The sequence below is a fragment of the Narcine bancroftii genome, chromosome 5 (genome assembly GCF_036971445.1).
Source record: "Narcine bancroftii isolate sNarBan1 chromosome 5, sNarBan1.hap1, whole genome shotgun sequence".
Classification (NCBI taxonomy): Eukaryota; Metazoa; Chordata; class Chondrichthyes; order Torpediniformes; family Narcinidae; genus Narcine; species Narcine bancroftii.
Window position 1 is genome coordinate 68,854,320 of NC_091473.1, and position 24,252 is coordinate 68,878,571.

The 24,252-nt window shown below is 39.6% G+C and overlaps 1 protein-coding gene across 7 annotated transcripts in view; it reads right to left on the reverse strand.

Annotated features, from left to right (window-relative positions):
• dnm3a (dynamin 3a) overlaps positions 1-24,252 on the reverse strand; it is a 289,034-nt gene that overhangs the window by 159,925 nt on the left and 104,857 nt on the right. For all 7 annotated transcript variants that reach the window (XM_069937733.1, XM_069937731.1, XM_069937730.1 and 4 more), the window contains exons 7-9: positions 11,654-11,796; positions 3,062-3,197; positions 950-1,017 (exon numbers count right to left, since the gene is read on the reverse strand). In XM_069937733.1, coding sequence (XP_069793834.1) covers positions 950-1,017; positions 3,062-3,197; positions 11,654-11,796 — 347 coding nt within the window. The remainder of the gene's footprint in view (positions 1-949; positions 1,018-3,061; positions 3,198-11,653; positions 11,797-24,252) is intronic.

Sequence of the window (24,252 nt, forward strand, 5' to 3'; positions counted from 1 at the left end):
ACCCACCATCCCTCTACCTGACCAGTCCTTTACCCAACCTCTACTCACCCCTCACTCCACTTGCTCTGCCTCTACCCATCCCATCCTATACACGCCCCTCTACTGCCTCTCCCCTCAACCTGTTCCTCCCTCTACCCGTCTCTCACCCTCTAATCACCCCTCCCCTACTCCCCCTGCCCCTCCCCTTTTACCTCTTCCCTATCCATCCCTCCTTCTACTCATCCCTCCCTCTAACTGCCCCTCGCACCACCATAACTTCCCCTGCCCATTACTCCTCACCTACACCCTCTGCCCACCCCTGATTACCCACCCACTCAGGCCCAGCGCGCTGCCGATCAACCTTTGCGGACAGCCACCATCTCTCTCTTCACGTGCAGGGCCGAACCAGCCGTCTCTGGGGTCCGCGCGAGTGCAAGCGCTGAAGGCCGTGGCGACCGGGAGAAGTGCGCTTGCGCTGTGGAAGGGCCGTCTGGTGCCAGTCGCGCGGGGCTCGCACTGCCCGGGGGCCGTGCGCAGCCTGCCATGTCCGTCGCGCCGACAGGAAATCACAGGTGCTCGCCCATCCGCCGCACCGCTCGACAGGTGGGAGAAGTGATTGGTTGTGCGGGGAGCCTTCCAACTGGCTTGCCGGCTGATGACATCGACAGATTTCTCGTGTTACAATTTCTCGTGTTACAATGGGGAAGGATGTGCAATGAAGGGGGAGGATGGTGGGGGTGACATTACCAAAAAACAGCATCGGCTCTCGCTGCAGGGCGGGCCACCTCTAATACATTTTTGAAATGATCTTGCGGGCCAAATATAATTATATCGCGGGCCAAATTTGGCCCACGGGCCAGAGTTTGACATGTGTGATATAGAGGATGTCTGCATTATGCATTCATGATTTTCATTTTCTGCTGTATTGTAGGCTTAAATGAAAAATCACAATAACTCAAAAACAACTTGCCTGATACCATGGATATTCTTAATAGCAAAACTAATTTCTCGTCGTAGTTCCCTTTCATCGAACTCCATCTGCAAATAAATTAAAATACAGTAAAACCTCTGGTATACGGTACCTCCAGGATTGGTAGATGCTGAATATGGAAATTTTCCGGTTGCTTGAGACTCACTCTTAAAATGCTTAACTATGATACCAACATTAAGAATAAACAGTTTAAAAGACCAGACAGTGCAAAATGTAAAATAATTTGAAAAAAAAAAATCAGGACTGCAATCTTTAATTATGTAAAGTTCATTTTAATCAGATTAATTCCCACAACTTACAAAATTTTAATTTGAACCCCAGTCGCTGGTATTATAACAGCATTGCGATAACTGCTATGCTAATCAGGCTACCATCATAATTAACCCCCTCTCCCAAGTTTACAGATAAAGCCTCACTAATATACTTAATAATATACTAAAGACTCCTACCAAGCAGGAATAAAAAGACACCTTAAGAGAGTCACACCAATGGCATCAACCAGCTCTTCATCCTAGGGCAATGGCATTTTATTCAAACTTTACTCAAACAACAGTTACGAGCAAAGCACAATAAAGCATGCAGCTGGCTGAATATTTGCTCCCATCTTCATGTGTTTCTTCAGAGAACATTTACTTCTACAATTTTAAACTTTTATTTATTCTTATCTAATCTTAACTATTTGTTTATACATTTATTTATCAGCTGCCTATTTGTTTATTTTGCCAGTTGCTTGAATTCTGGATTACTGGGCTTTTACAGTAATTGAAGTTTTTTGACCTCATATGAAATTGTTACATTGAGGCATAATGGAATTTCCAATCTAAGAATGTGTGATTTGCAATTAGTTTTCTTATAATATTACATTTTATATATTTATCGCATGAACATTTCAATCTTCATTTCATTTTCTTTACTTAAAAAAGGTTTTTTTTCCTTCATTTGTTCTTCCTTAGATGTGATAGAGATGCTCATCCTATGTGATAGCATCATTTATCAAATGCCAGAGATCCCCTTCAGCTGATACCAATTTCAAGAAATGAGAAACCTGTGATGCAGAGATTGTTAAATCTTTGTGGACAACTATCATTAACATCTGCAGCAATGATCACCATGTCACAGCTGACTGTAAAAATCTGGCCAATAACTTATGGCATTTTAACTATTTGAAGTAAATACTCTTTAGGTTTCAAAAACATATTAAAAAGGATTTTACTGAATATGTTCTTTAAAAATCACAATGCAAAATTACAACACAAAAACTTAATATCTTCAATAAGAATAATAATTAAATCAGCATTATGACAAAAGCTCCAATCTAAAATGAAAACAGAAAATGTTGGAAATACTCAGCAGGTCAGAGCCTATTTATCTGAACTTGGAAAATTTTAAAAAGTGTTTTTAAGATGCAGAGAAAGTGATGGTGCAGGAGAGGTTGGCAAGATGAAAAAAAACCTCCTGTGATGGGGTGGAGGGTTTTCATTTACCTTGCACTATTACCCCCTCAGTCAATTAATCGCTTCCCTCTGTTCCCTCTCCTTTTCATTATTTCCATCTTTAAAAAATATACTATTAATTTCTACAGAGAGTGGGAGGTGCATGGAAAGGGTTTGCAGGCCTAGTGATGGAATCAGATACAATATTAGCTTTGAAGAGACACAGGCAATAGAAGGATATGTATTAAGGGTAAGTAGCGGAGATTTAGTTTAATTTGGCGCAGAAGTCATAGGCCAAAGGCCTGCTCCTTTGGTGCACTGTTCCATGTCCTAAGTTAAATCTATCTATCTAGCTATTTATTTATTTATCTATCTATTTATTTATTTTCCTCGATTTTTTTTGCTGGCTGCTTGAAGATGCCAGTTGCTTGAATTCTAGATACCAGGTATTTTATAGTAGTTAATCAAGCTATTGTAGATAATCAGCCTGGACTTCAGCAAAGGTTTTCAATGCTGTATATTGATAGTTTTAAGAGCTTTAGCAGATTTAAATTTTGAAATTCTGAAGGCCCATAAATCTACTGATTATTTTAATGATTTACCTTTATGGTGGTTCAATTGCAATAACATAGATAGTTGTGATTGGAAAGAATTTTACCTTTACCAGCTCAAAAGGAAATCGCTCATGAAAAACTTTGTTGATTCTTGCTCCACCTGATAATTCTGCTGTATCAACTTGGTTGCCTGATCCTTCAATTTTCTTGTCCAAATCCACAGAAAACTGCTTTACCATCCTGATTGCAAGAAAGGGAGAAAAATATTTCTCATTGAACACAGTAATGACTTGAGTCTTCAATAATCCTTTTTATTTTTTAAATCTTCTCTAAAGTGCCTTGACTAATAAAGAGAAAACATCTTGCCTGATATGTACCAGCTTATTTACACACACTTCTGTAGCCATGAAGCAATAAAAAAAACACTTGGAAATCATCCACCAAATGATTAGCAGTAAAAATAATTTTAGATTAATAACAATAAAAAGCAAAAATTATTGATCTATAAATCTTGAAAATAATTGTAAAAGGAATCCCAGAGAGGGAAAAAAAAAGTACTCGTTTTAGTAGTTGAACACCTAAATTTCTCTAGCGAGAAGGATGCCAACAAATCCAATAACCATTGTGTCTATGTGAGAGGGACAACATCTTTCTATCACACCAGAATGAGCCTCCGAGTAACAGGGAAGCAAAAGCAACCACATGGGATTGAGGTGGAGTCAAAATTTAGCCCATTGGTCCACTCATTCCAAAAATAGAAATAAAAGGGCTTGGGGACAGATTTATATCAAGAATTAAAGATAATGTTGCAAAGGGAGGGACATAACTAGAATATATGATATAAAGTACCTTCCTGAGATGTACACTTATCACATTTAGAAAATATATTGGGATAAAATTTAGCTAAATTGAATTTTGGAATAGTGGGCGCTATGGATTACTTTAAATTATAATAAGGAATGTCTCGCACAGAGAGAGGATAAATGTACATTTTTCAAAATGGAGTTCCATGTATCTTCAGCAAACAGTTGTTGAAAGTCATATTCCCAATGTTAACTAAAGAACTATCACCAAATCTTAAAAGTAGTTCATAAAGGGCTGAAAGAATCCTTTCTGATTAGGTCTAAAATTATATACTTCCCAGATAAGATTAAAATCTAATTCTTGGGAAGCCTCACCATTAAGGAATTTAAGAAGCTCCTAATCTGTAAATGGTGAAAAATATGTTGATTAGGTCATTTAAATTTGGCAGATAATTGCTCAAAAAAAGTATTTTCTTTCTCCTCTTTTCAATTTCTTGAACAATTAGTATTGAAATTAGTAGTTGATGCCTGGCTTTGATAATAATCACTCACATAAAAGGTTGGGGTTAGAAAGTAGGTTAGTTATAGATTTTTTTCCTTTTCTTAAAATCAATAACATGGATCATATGTATCTTGTTTACTGTTGTTCACTATCTGTAATTTTAATTTATTTCTATTTGAACTTTATGTCATATGTATTTGATATTATATTATTTTCTTAAAAAATAGAAAGATTAATAATAATAGACACTTACACTGACACATTATGCAAATGGTAGGTCAAAGTTGAGATCTATTGTCAGAGTGCATATGTGACATCACATACAACTGTGAGATGCTTTTTCCTGCAGGCCAGGCAGAATTTCTACTTATCAGGACAAGAAAAAATACATATACAAAAGATAGAAAGTAAACAAACTGACTCTCCCATGCAGAAAAAAATCAGTAATAAATAATGTGCAAAGTAACTCTCTGATTGGGTTTGTTGTTTAGGAGTCTGATGGTGGAGGGGTGGCAACTGTTCCTGATCCTGCTGATAGGAGTCTTGTGGCATCTATACTTCTTTCCTGATGGCAGCAGTGAGTACAGAGCAGGTCCTGGCTGGTGTGGTTCCTTGATGATTTCTACAGCTCTCTGACATCAACATTCTACGGAGATTTGCTCGATGATGTCCTGGGTTGTACCCATTAGCTTTTGCAGGGCATTCCGCTCAAAGATATTGGGGCTCCCATACAAGACCGTGATGCAGCTGGTCAGCACACTTTCCATTACATATCTGTAGTTCACCAAGGTTTCTATTGTCATACCAAACCTCTGCAAACTCCTTAGGTAAAGGCTCTCATGTGCTTTCTTCATGATGACATTAGCACGTTGGGTCCAACAAAGGTCCTCTGAGATAGTGACTCCGAGGAATTTAAATTTGCTCACCCTCTTCATCTCTAATCCTCCACTGATCACTGGATTGTACGCCTCTGTTTTTCCCTTCCAAAAGTCTACAAACAGCTCCTTGGTTTTGGTGACATTGAGTGCAAAGCTGTTGTTAGTAAATCACTCAGTCTAATTTTTAATCTCCCTCCTGTATGCTGACTCATCACCCCTTTTTAAACAGCCTACTACCATGGTATCATCAGAAAATTTGTAGATGGTGATGTTGTCATACCGAACCACACAGTCATAGGTGTAAAGCGAGGAGAGCAGAGGGCCAATTTTGAAGCCCCATGATTCTCCGGTACTGATGAAGATCATGGAGATGTTCTTATTAATCAATGGTCTGGAGGTGAAGAAATCAAGGATCCAATTACATATTGGGTATTGAGGCTCATGTTTTGGAGTCTACTGATCAGCTTTGAGGAGATAATGGTTTTAGATGCTGAACTGTAGTCAATTAAAAAAACATTCTGACGGTAAGCATCTTGGCTGTCCATTTGCTTCAGAGCTTTGACTATACGGCTTTTGCCGTATACCTGTTGCTGCAGTAAACAAATTGAAACAGATTCATGTTGCTGCTCATACAGGCGCTGATATGCTTCAGCACAGCATCTCAAAACATTTTATCACTGTGGATGCGAGTGCCACTGATTGGTAGTGATTTAGGCAGCTTACCACACGTTTCTTGGGCACCAGTATGACTTGAGCCTTGTTTGAAACATGTGCGTACCACACCCTGCTGGAGTGTGATGTTGAAGACATCCATTATCCATTAATACATTGGCCAGTTGGTTAACATAGGTTTTCAGTATTCGACCAGGTACTCTGTTCAGATCGAATGATTTCCTTGGATTTATTCTCCTGAAGTAAGCCCACACATTTTCCTCATGTACTGACAGTAGAGAATCATTAGGGGACATTGAGATGCACAGTGGTGGTCAAATCAGGTGTAGAAGGCATCAAGTTCCTCTGGGAGTGAAGTTTTGCTGTCTCCTACAACAATGAATTAGGTTTTGTAGCAGGTTATGTCATTAAGGCCCTGCCGCAGCTCTCGGGTACCTTTCATTATTTCCATTCTCGTCTGGAATCTAGTTGGGGAAAACCCTTGACAATTTGGTGGGGACACACTCATCCACAGGTGTTTTGATAAAGTCTGTAACTGCCCTAATGTAATCATTCAGATCCTCAGTTGTGTTCTCAAACATCGCACAATCCACTAACTTGAGGCATTTCTATAACTGCTGTTCAGCCTCCCGTGACCACCTTCTGGCTGTCCGATCTTCAGAGCCTCTCTCTGTAGGAAGGCAGAAGGAGCACAGCTCGGTGATCCAACTTGCCAAAATGTGATCTCAAGAAAGAACAGTAGGCCTTCCTTATCTTGATATGTTATGACCTCTGGAAAAGCAGGTTACATGATGGTGGTAATTTGGCAGGGTTTTCTTGAGACAGGCCGGATTAAAATCACTGACCATGATTTGTAGTGCATCACGGTGGGGCATCTCTTGTTTACTGACCACATCATGCAACTATCAAATTGGCATTGGGAGGGATACAAGCACCGATAAAAATCACTGATGAGAATTCTCACAGTGGATAGACGGGTCTGGATTTAATCAAGATTTGCTCCAAGGCAATGGAGCGAGAGGTCAACATGACCCGAACATCTGTGCACAGTAAAAATCTCATGTTTTGCTCTATTTCTAAGTGTGTACTTACCCTTTCAATTTCAGATCAACTTCAATGCAATAAATTTTCTGAACCTCCAACATATTATTCAGTAGTCTCAAAAATCCAATTGTATGACTAATCATCAAATTGGAACATAAAATGGAAAATTATCATCAGTAAAAAATCAATAAAATCTAAGGATATTGATTTTCTCATTGAAAATAATTTGGCATGCGGGCTAATGGGATTATTGTTTGCTAAGGGAGCTGAAAAAAGTATCTTGACAGAAAAAAGCAGGGGAAAGACAAAGGCTCATTCAAAAGAGAATAAAACCTAGAACATCAAGAAGATTGCAAAGATTGATGAGTGATGAAGCATCTATGCATGTGCAATAGGGGATGGACATGTATATTTGTGCTGGTATAAATTTGCACTGCCAGAAGGATTGTTGACCAATGGACACAGAGTTAAGAACCTAATCACTAAAAGAACCACATGGGAGGAGCAAAAATTGGTCTATTAAGAACCAGAGCATTTTTAGGCGAAGCCTATTTCAGAATGAAATCCAGAAATATATATCCACAGGATAGTTTTTTTTATTTCTTGCATTGTCATATCAATAACATCCACAAATGATCATCATCAATATATACAGTGACATTTATTCTTTTTCTCCCTTTCATCCTGCTCCCCTTCCCTACCACTCTTCAAAAATCAATAAATAATAAAATACATAAAACAAAGAAATAACAAAAAACAAAAAAGAAAAAAGTCATATCGTCCACTTTCATCTATTTAAATCTTATTGTGCTTATAATTATGTTGTTTTAAGAGATGGAGGTTTGTGGTCTGCATTCTCTGACATTTTATGTATGGTTCCCTAATTTGTTCGAATAATGTACACTTGTCTATCAGATTGTATGTAATTTTTTCTAATGGAATACACTTGTTCATTTCTGTAAACCACTGTTGTATTTTAAGGCTTGTTTCCATTTTCCAGGTTGTCATAATACATTTTTTTGTTACTGCTAGTGTTATCATAATAAATTTTATTTGGGCTTTGACTAATTTTAGGCCTAGTTTTTTTGTCTTTTATATTATTTAACATAATTTTTTTGGATCTTTTGGTATATTATTTTTTGTGATTTTGTTTATTAGGTTTAGATATTCCCAGAAAGTTTTCACTTTTGAACATGTCCAAATTTCATGTAACGTTGTTCCAGTCTCTTGTTTACAGCGAAAGCATCGATCCGATGGTGTTGGGTACCACTCTTTTAATTTTTGAGGAGTAATATATAATCTATGTTGTCAGTTATATTGTATCATACATAATCTAATATTTATCATGTTCCTCATTGTTCCTATACATAACTTCTCTCATGTTTCACTCTTTATCTCTATGTTTAAATCTTTTTCCCAATTTTGTTTTGGTTTATACTTTGTTTCATCCTCTTCCTTATATTGCAATTTGATGTACACGTTGGTAATAATTTATTTAATTATCACTGTGATTAATTCATAGTTGCTACTTTCTGGTAATCTCAAGCTTACCTTTTAAATAAGTTTTCAATTGGTGATGTGTAAACATTGTACCTTATGTTATTCCATATTTATCTTTTAATTGTTCAAACATTAATAAATTATTTCCAAAAAAGCAATCTTCTATTTTCTTGATTGCTTTTCTATCCCATTCCTTGAAAAATAAATTATCTATTTTAAAGGGGATTAATGGGTTTTGTGTTAATATTATTTTTGGTATTTGATAATTTATCTTTTTTTCTTCCAGGTGTATTCTTTTCCATAATTTAAGATTGTGATGTAGTACTGGTGAATTGTTGTATTGCACCAATTTTTCATCCCATTTATAAAGTATATGTTCTAGGATATTTTCTCCCAATTTGTCTAATTCTATCTTAGTCCAGTCTGGTTTTTCTCCTCTCTGATAAAAATCTGGTTAAGTACCTTAACTGTGCTGCCCTGTAGTAATTTTTGAAGTTTGGTATGTGTAACTCTCCTTGTTTGTAACTCCATGTTAATTTTTCTAGTGCTATTCTTGATTTCTTCCCTTTCCATAAAAATTTCCTTACTATTTTCTTCAGTTTTGCAAAAAAAATTCTGTCAGGGGAATTGGTAATGTTTAGAATAGATATTGCACTTGTGTGAATACATTCATCCTAATAATAACGGTTCCAGCAGGCAGATATGTAATGACAGATTTATTTTGAATTTTGGAATTTACTAAACATCTATGCACCTAACAAAGAAGACCAAGAATTTATGCAAAACATCTTCCTGAAGATAGCAGATACACAGGGACATATCTTGCTTGGAGGGGATTTCAACTTCAACATGGACGCAATGATAGACAAAACTTGGAAGATAATTAACAATAAGAATAAAGTTACTAAATTTACACTAAAAGCAATGCAGGATATGAAACTAATTGATATATGGAGGAAGCAACACCCAAAAGAGAGAGAATATTCACACCACTCAAATAGACATAAGACCTACTCAAGAATAGACATGTTTTTGTTATCAGTACAGATCCAAGGAAGAGTTAAAAAAACAGAATATAAAGCAAGATTATTATCTGATCACTCTCCCTTGTTATTAACAATCAAATTAGAGGATGTCCCACCAAAGACATATAGATGGAGACTAAACCCTACACTGTTAAAAATTCAAGATTTCAAAGAATATATTGAACAGCAAATTAAAGTATACTTCGAGATACATATGGAATCAGTAAAAGATAAATTAATTTTATGGAACCAATGAAGGCCTTTATAGAGGACAAATAATTAGGTATATGACTAAAATTAAAAAGGAATATAATCGGCAAATAGAGCAGTTGGAAAAAGAGATAACAATCATAGAAAAGGAATTAGCAGAAAGAGAAGATACAGAGAAAAAGAGAGAACTGGCAGAGAAAAAATTAAACTATGAAACACTAAAAACATATAGAGAAAAATATAATGAAAACAAATCAAAAATATTATGAACTGGGAGAGAAAACACAAAATATTGGCCTGGCAACTTAAAACAGAACAAGTTAAAAGAACCATTCTAGTGACAAGAAAAGGTGATAAGCAGATCACATATAATCCATTGGAGATTAATGAAAATTTTTAAAGATTCTATAAACAATTATACCAAACTGAAAATAAAGGAAAAAAAATGACAAAATTGACAAATTTTTACCTAATATTGAACTACCACATCTCCAAATAGAAGAACAAAATAAATGGATAGAACCTTTTAAGACTGAAGATATATTAATGAAACTACCAAACAATAAAACACCAGGTGAAGATTGATTCCCTATAGAGTTTTATAAAGTTTTTTAGGAATCTATTAATCCCTCCCCTCCTAGAAGTAATGAATAAAGTAGAAGAGACCCAAAACTTACCAGGATCATGTAAAACAGCAATAATCACAGTAATTCCAAAAGAGGGAAAAGACCCGCTATTGCCAATATCATACAGACCAAAATCATTATTGAATACAGATTATAAATTAATAGCAAAATTATTAGCAAACTGACTGAATGACTGTGTACCGAAACTAGTAAGGCAAGACCAAACTGGATTTGTTAAAAAAAAGACGGGCAGCTGATAATGTTTGTAAACTTATCAATTTAATTCATGCAGCACAAATAAATAAAACCCCAACTGTAGCTGTTACGTTAGACGCAGAGAAAGCCTTCGACAGGGTAGAGTGGAATTATTTGTTTAAACTGTTACAGAAATTTAAACTACTGGAAAAATTTATTAACTGGATTAGAGCATTATATAATGGACCATTAGCAAAGGTAGTAATAAATGGATATGTATCAGATCACTTTAAATTAAGCAGGTCAACAAGACAGGGATGCCCATTATCCCATTCACTGTTTGCTTTGGTTATTAAAACACTGGCAGAGCTGATAAGAAAGGAAACTATGATAAAAGGAATAAAAATAAAAGAGAAAGAATATAAAATCAGCCTACTTGTAGATGACATCATAGTATATTTAACAGAACCAGATAAGTCAATTAAAAAAACTACATACAAAACTGGAGGAGTATGGAGAGATATCAGGGTACAAGATTAACAACAATAAAAGCGAAGTGATGCCAATGAACAAAGTGGATTATACAGAATTTTTAAAAAGAAACCCTTTTTAAATGGCAATCACAGGCGATACGTTACCTTGGTATCAGAATAGATAACAACCTAAAACATTTATACAAATTAAACTATGAACCATTAATTAAAAAATATACAGGAAGATTTAGAGAATTGGAAAGAACTACCATTAAACTTTAATATCCACAGGATAGTTGAAGAAATATTGAACATTCTCAGCAAAAAAGCTATGAACATTGAACAAAATGAAATATTCAAAGCTCAAATTCACAAATCTTTTATCATGTAAGGATATCCAGAGATAATTGACAATGGTGAGAAAATTTGCTCAAATCTAACCAAGTAAACAGATTCTTCCATCCATGGTCCATCTTTGAGTATATTGTACAATTATCTAAACCAAGGCCCTACTAAAAATATCATGAATTGATACAAATTTGCCTTGTAAGTAAATGCAAAATTGGAACTTATTTACATAAAAATTTGTTTGCATTGTTGAATTTTGTTATTATTTTGGAAGTGTAATCCATAATTTTAAAATATACTGTTCAAAATAGTGTAGATCCAAGCTAAAAGGAAATAACTATTTCACAGAATATACCCAGATAATCCATATCAGACATCAAACACAGCAGTTTTACAACAAAGTAAGGGCATGTAACATACAGCAAGAGAACTTTGGTTGTTAGGGCAGGGTCATCAGCTCGGCAGTCTTTAAAAACTTCCACCTCTTTTTCTAAACATGATAACTGTCTCTGAAGTTTGTCTCGCAATGCTGGAAGAGTTTCCCGAATATGGTTTGTTAGTTGCTGTGAGAAGAAAACAAACAAAAGTATAACTTTCAAAATGTCACAGGATACAATTGTTAACCCAATTAACACTCAATATAAACATTAACAAATTATAACAATTTATACTATAAAGTAAATAATGTGGAAGTGCAATAAATTTATTGCTTTTCCATTAGAATTCTGGAATTAAATTCAAACTGGAAAAAGTCAAATATATAATTGTTTTAAAAGGCCAGAAATGTAAACACTGATAAATTATGTGATATATTACATATTTCTGAACAAGGATTCAAAAGACAGGATTAGAGCTTACAAGACCTGTACAAAACCGATGGGAAATGAGAGCAAAATGAAAAATCATAGAAGTAAAAACAAAATGAAAAAAAAAAACGACATATCTCTGTGGAAGAAAGGTAGATTACACCTTAAAAAAATGTCAATCTGTCATGAACATCCAGATCAGTCAGAGGGATCAAGACTTACAAAGTATCTTTAATACCAAGTCCTTACAAGACCCAATGACACACAACATAGAAAATAGGTGTAGGAGTAGGCCATTTGGCCCCTCAAGCCTACACCGCCATTCATTATGATCATGGCTGATCAATAACCGGTTCCTGCCTTCTCCCCATACCCTCTATCCCCTTGGCCACAAGGGCCAAATCTAACCTACACTTAAATATTGACAGGGAACCGGCCTCAACTACTTCCTGTGGCAAAGAATTCCACACATTTACCACTCTCTGAGAGAAGAAATTTTTCCTCCTCTCAGTCCTAAAAAAATTCCCCCTTTTCCTTAAACTATGGCCCCTGGTTCTGGTTTTTCCCAGCATTGGACAGAACCTTCTCTGCATCCCCTCCAAGGCAAGAATATCCTTCCTCAGATAAGGCGACCAAGCACAGTACTCCAGGTGTGGTCTCACCAAGGCCCTGTACAGATGCAGCAGGATCTTCCTACTCCTGTACTCAAATCCTCTAGCTATGAATGCCAACATACCCTCCTCTCTGCCTGCTGCACCTGCATGCCCACTTTCAACGACTGATGCACAGCAACACCCAAGACTCGCTGCATCTCCCCTTTTCCTAAACAGATACCATTTAAATAATAATCCTCTTTCCTCTTCTTAACTCCAAAATGGATAACCTCGCATTTATCCACATTATACTGCATCTGCCACGTCCTGGCCCACTCGCCTAACTTGGCCAAATCACCCTGCATTCTCCTAGCATCCTCCACTCAGCTAACCCTGCCACCCAACTTCGTATCGTGTGCAAATTTCGAGATACTGCTATCTATTCCCACATCTAAGTCGTTGATAAATATCATAAACAACTGCAGCCCCAGTACTGAGCCCTGTGGTACCCCACTAGTCACTGGCTGCCATTCTGAAAAGAACCCATTTATTCCTACTCTTTGCTTCCTGTCCCTCAACCAATTCTCTATCCACCTTAATACCATACCTCTTATACCATGCTCTTTAGGTTTATACGCTAGTCTTCTGTGCGGAACCTTATCAAACGGCTTACTAAAGTCCAGATATACCACATCAACTGGTTCTCCCCTATCCACTCTACTGGTTACATCCTCAAAAAACTCTATTAGATTCATCAGACATGATTTCCCCTTCACAAAGCTATGCTGACTCTGTGTGATGATACCACTACTTTCCAAATGTACTGCAATTGCATCTTTAATATCCAATTCTAGCACCTTCCCTACTACCGATGTCAGGCTAACTGGTCTGTAGTTTCCCAATTTCTCTCTCCCTCCCTTCTTAAAGAGTGGGGTTACGTTGGCCACCCTCCAATCCTCAGGAACTAATCCAGTATCCAAAGAAACATTATCACCAACACATCCACTATTTCCTGGGCTACTTCTTTCAGCACTCTCGGATGCAGACTATCTGGCCCCGGGGATTTATCCGCCTTTAATCCCTGCAATTTAACTAATACAACTTCTCGACTTACAATTATTTCCTTTAGTCCCTCTGTCATAATAGATCCCCGATCCTCAATAATTTCCTTTAGATTAGTTATGTCTTCCTTGGTGAAGATAGAACTAAAATAGTCATTTAAACAGTCTGCCATACCCTTGTTCCCCATGATCAACTCACCCATTTCTGTCCGGAACAGACCCACACTTGTCTTAATTAACCTCTTTCTCTTAATGTATCTATAAAAGCTTTTACAGTCAGTTTTTATGTTTCCTCCCAGCTTCCTCTCATAATCCCTTTTACCTTTCCTAATTAATCCTTTTGTCCTCCTCTGCAGAACTCTGAATTTCTCCCAATCATCAGGGATATTATTCTTTTTGGATAATTTGTAAGCTCCTTCTTTGGATTTGACACTCTCTCAGATCTCCCTTGTTAGCCACGGATGTGCTACCCTCCTCGATTTAATCTTCGTACAAACTGGGATGTACATTTTCTGCACTTGCTCCAAGCTATCCTTAAACGATTGCCATTGCATTTCTACCATTAGTCCTTTAAGAAACATTTGCAAATCTATTTTAGTCAATTCACATCTCATACCATCAAAGTTACTCCTCTTCAAGTTCAAAACCTTTGTATCCGTATCAAGAATTTATAACAACAGTTCCATCTTCTATCAATCCCAGAGCCTTTGTTTTTACATAGTGTTAGGAGTCCAGAGGACCCCAAAACCCAGCAGCAATAGATATGCACCATGACAAAGGGTTACTTAAACAAAAGTAGCTTTTAATTATCTTTGAACATGAAAATAGAATCAAACTTTAACTTATCTCTACTGACTCACCTAATCTACTTAACCCCCTTCTATTTCTAAGCGCACATTTGTGTAATGTGTGTGTAAGTTCAGCAAAGTTCTTTGGTTAACAGTCCAATCTCACTGGTTGCAGGCAATTCTTGTACTGTGCACAGAAGTTAACATTAATAAAGTTCACCAGGCTTAACAGGCAAATGGTTATCACTCAGAAGGGTTCTTGTTGGTTTTCAGAGAGAGATTTTCTTGTTCCAGGACATCCACAGAGTTCCTTTCCATTCCTCCCATTCCAAAGGAAACACCAGAGAGTCCTTTGACCAGGCTGTCTTTCAAAGCTTGCCAGCTTTTCTCTTTCTCTTTCTCTTTCTCTCTCTCTCTCTCTCTCTCCCCCCCACCCCCGAGAGCAAAGCCTGCTTTTATCCATGTTCTCTACCTGTAAAGATCACATGACCCTCCAAACAGCAAGTTCTGTTTTCCTGACAAAGTTGCCCTGCAGGTTGTTACATTTGCTGCCCTTTTGTAAACCACAGTCCATCATGAGTCTGAGCACTCTTGCAAAAGCTCCTCCAAAAATTTGGATTTTAAAATGTTTGTGTGTGACCTGCTCTAACAAACCTCTCCCAATTTATCTCCCAAACACCTCTATATACTCTGTCACAATAGAAACACTGACAGAAGCTTGAAAAATGCTACGCTGTAATCATATGCTGAATCCATTGGCCATAATCTGACAAGGATCAATCAGGTTGACATGGTGGTCAAAAAAGCACACCAAGATCTCTACAATTTTAGGAAACAAAGGAAAGTGGGTGTCCAACAATTGCAACAGGTGCAGCATGAAAAGTATATTTTCTGGACTTATCACTGCTCTGTTCAAAATTTACATCGCCCTCTGCCTAGGAATGACAGTCAACATACTGAAGGACCTAACACACTTTGGACACTATCTTTCTTCCTCCTCCCAACAGACAGAAGGCACAGCAGCACAAAATAATGTACCAACAGTCTCAAAGGTAGTTTCTTCCCTCAGCCTTCAGGCTCCTGAATGAACTTCACAAGTGTGCTTTTGTACTGGCCTTGGTTTGTACTAATTGATCTCTTTGTTGTAACTTTATACTCTGTAATTGTGCATTTGCTTTTCTTCCTAATATAGAACCATAAGGAACTACAGCTATTCAACCCATTTAGTCTGTGCCAAACTATTATTCTGCCTAATTACCTACACCTGGCCATAGCTCTCCATACTATTGCCATCCATGCACCCTCTAAACCTTTTTAAATGTCAAAATTGAGCCTGCATTCACCATTTCAGCTGGCAGTTCATTCCACACTTTCAACAGTCTCTGCATGAAGCTCCCCCTTATGTTCCCTTCAAACATTTCACCTTTCACCCTTAACTCGTGTTCTCTAGTTCTTGTCTTTCCTAACCTCAGTGGAAAAAGCCTGCTTACTCTATTTATATCTATAGCCCTCATATGAGTGTTGGAGTTGACCTTTTAGATTGCTCGCAGAGAACCCTTCTTCCTGTTTCAGATATAATGTAACATATAATTGTGAGAGAATATGTTGCGTTTTATATTGTATAAAGATATGATTTTGGAAGATAAAGTGTGGCAGGTTTTTTTAGTGTAGGTCGCATACAAACATTTCAATACAGATCTCATTTAAAATACTGGAGCTCTGCTCAAGCTTGACAGGCCGGCTCTGAATACCTTTGCAAAAGCTTAGGGGAATGCCCAAGGGATTTCACTAACAGATTGTTGTTTTGAAAAGATCTTGCAGTCTGTCTGAGTGCTGCTTGCTGTTCTAAGAGGGTCATGTGGTTTTACAAGTAGGGAGAGTAAAACAGTCTTTTCTCTGAGAGAGAGAGAGAGAGAGAGAGAGAATTCAGTTCAGCAGCAGCTGGGACTGGAACCTGACAAGCTGGAAAGCTTGTGGAAAAACCCCATTTTGAAGATGGGTTGTGAGTGCTTAGTTCAGCCTGGTCTATACAAGAGGAGAGGACTGGCTGCCTAATATTTCATTTGAAATAAGAGAAACAAAAAGGAACTCTGTTGTGACCTGAAAGAAAGAGGTTATCATCTGGAAAACCCTGATGGGGCAAATTTTTGCGGAAAGACACTGACGTGGCTGATTAAAAGGGTCCAGTTTATGTCCAGCAAACAACAAATCTCTCTCTGAAAACCAACAAGAACCTTCCTGAGCAATAAACATTTACCTTTCAAAGCCTGGTGAACTTCATAAATGTTAAATTCTTTGCACAGTATAAGAATTGCCTGCAACTAGTGAACTTGGAGGAATGAGAAGCGAGATTGGACTGTGAACCAAAGAACATTTCTGAACTTACATACACATTGGCTTAGAATTAGAAAGGGGTTACGTTAGATTAGTTAAGTTAATTTAAAGTTTCATCCTGTTTTCATGTTGAAAGATAATTTAAAGCAACTTATGTTTAAGTAACCATTTGTCTTGGTGAAATCTGTTGCTACTGAGTTTTGGGATCCTCTGGGCTCGTAAGATAATTCACTACAATTGGTTTGAGGAAGACAATGCTGAGCTGCAAGATTTACTATACTACAAAAGTGCTCACTGAATATGGTAAGCTTACATATCACATCAATAAAATAAACTGCATTCTGGATCTCAAGGCAAAGCTCTTGAATACCTAAAACAAATCAGATTTATTGTCAGAATACATACATGGCATTACAAACCACCCTGAGATTCTTTATCTTGTGTGCAAAAAATCTGCACTCAACATATATATGTAAACAAATAAAAATAAACAAATTGGCTATGCAATAAAGAGGGAAAAGAATTAATAGAGTTCAAAAGTAAGAGTCCTTAAAGGAGTCCCTGATTGAGCTTGTCATTGAGGAGTCTGATGGTGGAGGGGTAGCAGCTGTCCTGAACCTGGTGGTATGAGTCTTGTGACACCTATACCTCTTTCCTGATGACAGCAATTAGAACTGAGCAAGCACTGGGTGGTGTGGATCTTTAATGATTACTGCTGCTCTCCAAAGGCAGAGCTCCCTGTAGCTGTTCTTGATGGTGGGGAATGTTTTGCCTGTGACATCCTGGGCTGTGTCAACGACCTTTTGCAGGATTCAGGGGTATTGGTGCCTCCACACCAGACAGTGATGCAGCTTTTCCACCACACATCTGTAGAAATTTGCTGTAGTTCCCAATGTCATACCAAACCTCCATAAACTGAGGAAGTAGAGGCAATGCCGTGCATTCTTCACAATGCCATTAGTGTGTTGGTTCCAGGAAAGATCTTCTGAGATTGTGACTCCCAAGAACCTAATTTTCTCACCCTCTCCACCTCTGATCCCACAATGATCATTGGATTGTACCCTTCTGTTTTTTCCTTCCTGAAATCAATAATCAGCTCCTTGATTTTAGTGACACTGAGTGCGAGGTTATTGTTAGTGCACCATTCAGCCAAGTTTTCAATCTCCTTCCTGTATGCTGACTCATTGCCCCTTTTTATACAACCCACGACCATGGTATCATCAGCGAATAATGGAAAGACAAGACACAGGACCAGTTTGATACCGACAAATAGAAAAACATTTAAGTATGTTCTGAAATTTTCCTGAAGCATCCCATTAGACAGGAATCTCTGACACTTAACTTCTCAAAATGATCATCTGATAAGCCCCTGGTCATCTAGTTCTCTGTGACAGAAGCACAAGGAGGATGCACACAAACAACCAAAGAAGTACATAATATTCTAAGCAACCCTCAACCTACCCTGCTACTACCACCTACAGTGGTTCCTGCACAGGGCACAACAGTCTCCTCAGTGTTCAGAGATCTAGCGTGGAAGCAAGTTATCCCTGAGACCAGTTGACTGTATAAGAAGAAAGCTACCTCTAAGAAAGAAGGTAAATCAGTGCTTGGAAATTATCAATGTATTGGTCCTCAATGACCATGGGGAAAAAAAAATCACTTGTATACCTCTGACCAATCTTCTTCCTACTGCTGAACGAGAACTGTTGGAATTTCAAGTGTGGACCCAGATGTGATATTCATTATCTAGCAGATTCATAAATAGTGTTTTCAACAACATCAGGCACTCTACACAGGTTTCAAACTTACAAAAGTTTTCTGATCTGTAAATCACTCAGCTTTGCCATTTTCTAAAGCTTCTTCATGACTAGATCACTTCAAACATTCATCACAATGATTCACAGACAGACCCATCAGACACTGTGGTATCAAACAAGGTATGATCATTTCAACCTCATTCTCCATTTTCTTAATATCTTAGATTGAAAGGTCTGTGGTCCTGCTGGAAATGATTAAAAAGGAGTTTGCAGATCATCCATCATTCACCTCCAACACACTAAGGATTTTGCTTGAAAGCACCAGACTCTGTTACCATATTCTTGTAGATATAACACATACGTCATATGAGTTTTTACAAACCAGGCACCTCTCTGTGCATTATATGCATGCGCGCTATACGAGAATATTTTTACATGTTGAAAGAACGCACACAATTTAGAGTGGCCATGGGAAAGACCACTTTATAGCAAACGTGGGAATATAATAGCAGCATTGAAAGAACATCCATAATTTATAGTGGCCATGGGAAAAATGCAATTTATTGCGAGCGTGGGAATGTTACAGTCAGCATTAGAATATAATAGTGGCAATGAAAGAACGTGCACAATTTATAGTGGGAAATTTTGCTCTTGGAATATCTCTTTGTACTGAATGTCATGGTAGTCCTTTAAACAGGACATTCTGGCTTGGGCACGGCACCTTATTAATGTTAATTGTCTCGACCCACCCCTGAAGGAGGAGATTAACATATCAAGTGCCTCTAATTTGAAGATATGAGAATTAAAAATCTTGCTTATCTCTGAAGGCTGTCTTCAATCTATTTAATTGATTTCTCCAAAGTTTGTTAATGTGTTGCAGCTGGATATCTATGTAAAGGGGAAAATACTTCTGGGGGAAGTTGATTGGGTATTAATTGCAGGAGATTAACTGGGCAGATACTTTATGCGTGCTTTGTCTCATGTCCCATTTACGTGCAAATTGATTTTGTAAGTCAGAATTTAAGAAAACACCACCCACACGGTATGTGCTAACCCAAGGATGGAATTTTAATTTAACATTGAGAGACTTGCTTGGAATCCTGCAAACAATAATTCACCATTAAAGGCTGCCTGGGAAACAATTGCTTCACTTACCTCTATGCCCACAGCATAGATTCCAGTGCATTGGTGCCTCCTTTGAGAAATAATTCAGCATATCCTTTCTATGATCTAATGAGACCCAACTACTCACATAATGAGTCAATTTGGTACGATTAAAACAGTGGTTTCAACCATTTTCTTTCCACCCACATATCGTAAGCAATCCCTTACTAATCAGAGCACCTATGGCTTAGAGATTACTTAAAAGTGGTATGTGAGTGGAAAGAAAAAGGTTGAGAACCACTGCGTTAATGTATAGTGGAGGATGATGTCTCTGGTCCTCCTGAGGTCCACAATCATCTCCTTCGTCTTGTCCACGTTGAGACAGGTTGTTACTCTCACACCATTTCACAAGATTTTCCACCTCTTCTTTGTAGTGTGACTCATTGTTGCTAATGAGACCCAACTACTTCTGTATCATCTGCAAACTCGATGACACTGTTGGAGTTGACTCTGTAGTGTGAACAAGAATGGGCTGAGCACACATCCATGAGTTGCACTAGTAGTCAGCATAATAGCGCTAAACATTCTGCTACCAACATAGACAGACTGTGGTGGAGAGATCATTCACCAATTATACACTCTTGCATTGAGCTCTGTAGCGACCTGCGGCCTACTCCACAGCCCAACACAAGTAGCAATGTCCGAACACTACGATCGAGCAGGCAACATGGGCCTCCACAGCCTTCTTCCATAGACCATAATAGCAATGGAGGAAATAAACCAATCAGCAATTGGCGGATCGTAAAGCCACCAATCAGCAATCAGTGGAGCATAAAGTCACGCCTGCTGATGATGTAGCAGCAAGGCTCAGCTGGCCTATAAAAGGCAGAACAAATGACCCAGTATGTCATACCACTTGTATTCTTGAGTGAGCGTGTCTTCTCTAGAGCTCTAACCCTAAGCTATAACCGCAGCCACACGCTACATTGGTGTCCATGACAGGTTCAAACGGCAATTTAGACCAGAAGATGGACGAGCAACCTTCAATCAACGCGACTTCATTGAAGTTTCTGACCTTCTGGACGTCACAACCATGGGTGTGGTTCCAACAGGCCGAGGCACAATTCACCATTTGACACCAGCACCAATGCCATGCATTACTACACCGTGAGCTCCCTCAAGCAAAAGACAGCAACCAGGATCATCGATTTCCTTCAGCAACCTCCAGAGCAAGGGAAATAAGTGGGCCTCAAAGAGTTATTAAACCACACTTTCGGGCTCTCGGAGCACGAATGTGCAGCCTGATTGTTGCACATGGACGGCTTGGGGGACAGGATCCCTTCCACCCTCATGAGCAACATGCTCACTTTAACCAATAGGCACTATCCTTGTCTGCTCTTTGAGCAGATTTTTCTGGAGGGACTGCCGGACGACATCCGACAGCTGATCGCGGAGGAGGACTTCAGCCACCCCATAAAGGTAGCTGCTCGAGCGGAGGCACTCTGGATGGCGAAAAGGGACTCAAGCAGAAAATTGGAGCAAGTGACCACATCTCCCCCCGCAACAACGAGCGACAAGACAGCCAACCAACCAGAGGATCCCAACGGTGAACGATACTGTTTCTATCATCAAATGGTGGGGTTCCAAAGCCCATCGATGCTGCTCCCCCTGTGCATTCCAGGGAAACACCAGAGCTGACTAACATTGATGGCAGCAGTGGCCAGCCTACAAGACAGTCTCCTGCACGTTCAGGATTCCTTGTCAGGCTGCCAGTTCCTAGTTGACACGAGGCCAGAAGTCAGTGTCCTTCCCCCTTCTAATTCTGATACCCACAACAGAAGTGTGGGCCAGTGCCTAAGAGCGGTCAACAATTCAGACTTACGGCACCCGCACCATACCCCTCCACTTTGGAAACAACCAGTTCACCTGGAAATTCACACTGGCGACCATACGACAGCCACTCCTGAGGGCAGATTTCCTCAGGGCACACTCTCTATTGGTGGATGTCAAGGGGCATAGACTGGTGCATGCCAAAACTTTTCAGACCCTCTCTCTTGAGGGAACCAAAGCTTACCACCTCCCCCCCACCCCATCTACACTCAGAAGCCAACGTCGACAACAAGTTTGATCGGATTGTGACCAAATTCCCTTCCATCACAATACCTCACTTTATCTCAGCAGAAACTAAGTACGGGGTGCAGCATCACATTCTGCCCTTTCACACCAGGGTGCGTCACATTCCCACTGAAAAGTTCAACCTTGCAAAGGAAGAATTTTGAAAAATGGAAGAGTTCACCATCATGCGACACTCTGACAGCCCCTGGGCCTCCCCACTCTACATGGTGCCCAAGGCGACAGACGGTTGGAAAACTTTAGGGGATTACCGCCACCTCAATGAGGCCACCAGGCTGGACAGATATCCAGTGCCATACATCCAGGACTTCACCGCAAACCTGTAAGGAGCACCGATCTTCTCAAAGGTGGACCTCATCAGGGGCTATCACCAGATCCTGGTCAACCCAGAGGACCTTGCCAAAACTGCAATCATCACTCCTTTCTGACTGTTAGAGTTTATCAGAATCCCTTTCGGACTGAAAAGTGCTGCTCAAATCTTCAAAAGACTGATGGACACAGTGGGCCGGGACTTCAAGTTTATGTTCATATACTTGGATGATATTCTGATGGCCAGCCGCAAATGTGCAAAGTGATTATGCACCCGCCTGAGCACATATGGTTTGACAATCAACCCAGCCAAGTGCCAATTCTGGCGAGAGGAAATTGATTTCCTGGGGAAAAGAATAAATAAAGATGGGCCAGTCCTTTGGCCGAAAAGGTGAAGGTCATCTGGTCTTTTGCAAAGCCTTTATGGCTAACTTTTATCTCTGCTTCATACCAGCGGTGGCCCATATCATGCAACCTTTATTCTCCCTTATGTTAAGTCAAAAGAGAGAAATCAAATGGACTCGGGAAGCATCAGAAGCTTTCCAGATAACCAAAGATGCATGGCCAATGCCACCAACCTTGTGTATCCAAGGACAGATGCCCTGACCACACTCACGGTGGACGCCTCCAACACTGCAGTCGGGGAAGTACCTGAGCAGCTGGACAACGGACAATGGCAGCCTTTAGCTTTCTTCAGCAGGCACCTCCAACCATCTGAGCTCAAGTACAGTGCCTTTGATCGAGAGCTCCTGGCATTATACCAATTGGTCTGAAACTTCAGGCACTTCCTGAAGGGCAGACAGCTCCTGATGTTTACAAACCACAAGCAGCTCACTTTCATTTCAACAAAGTATCAGACCATTGGTCAGACAAATAACAAAGGCACCTGTCCTATAGATTCAAGTTCTCCACAGACAACAAACGCAATGCTGGGAAAACAAACATGGAGTCGATGCACTATAATGGGCATTCATATTGGTAATACAAGCCCCCATCCCAAGAATCAACTACGCAGATTTGGTGGAGGCACAACCATCAGACCCCAACATCCCCGCATATGGGACTGCAATAACCAGTCTCCAGCTAGAGGACATGCGCATCGGACCAGGGGAACAGATACTTCTGTACAACACCACGACCAGAAGACCTCAACCTATAGTGCCGGCAGCATGGAAGAAACAGGCTTTTAACACAGTCCACAGCCTGACACACCCAACCATCAGAATCACAGTCACGATGGTGGCCAGCAGATATGTATGACACGGTCAGTCAGTGGGCCAGGACCCGCACACAGTGCCAGGCATCAAAAGTGCTGACGCACATCAAAGCCCCCCCACCCCCCGCCATCTTTCAAGCTGGCCTGATGAAAGTTTAGTCATGTGCACATTGGCAATATCAAAAGGAGCACAATACCTCTTGACAATGATGGACCATCTGACTAGTTGGCGGGAAGCAGTTCCCCTGGCACAAACGTCCACGGAAGCATGTACTAGAGTCCTACTGAACACCTGGGTACCATGGTTTGGAGTTCTAGAACACCTGACCTCCAACAGAGGGGCTCAGTTCATCTCAGGCCTTTCTGATGTTTGGCCAAAACCCTGGGAACACAAATCCACCTTCAGGCCAACAGGTTGGTGGAAATGTTCCACAGGCACCTCAAGGCAGCGCTCATGGCCCGGCTCACAAGCCCTAACTGGGTCGACAAACTCACAGGTGTCCTCCTGGTATTCACGCTGCTCCCAAAGAGGATTTTGACGTATCAGCAGCGGAGATGGTTTACAGCGCACCCCTGGTCATCCCTGGCAAATTCCTGGCCAAAAACATATATGAACCACCAGCAATTGCTCTGACTTGTCTAAAAACAACTAGACTCGCAGGCCCTGGCACTTCCCAAAGCACACTGCCAGCCCAGTGTGTCTCTAAAGACTTAAAGGACTGTAGACCTGTCTTTGTGAGACAAGGGGCTCACCTAACACTGCTTCAATGGTCTGATGAAGGACCCTACTGGGTGATCAAGCACAAAGGGACCACCTGTGTACTAGACATCGGAGGCAGGGAGGAGATGCTCACGATTGACCATCACAAACAAGCACATTTGGATCCTAGCCAGCTGGTCACCCATATGGCCTTACGA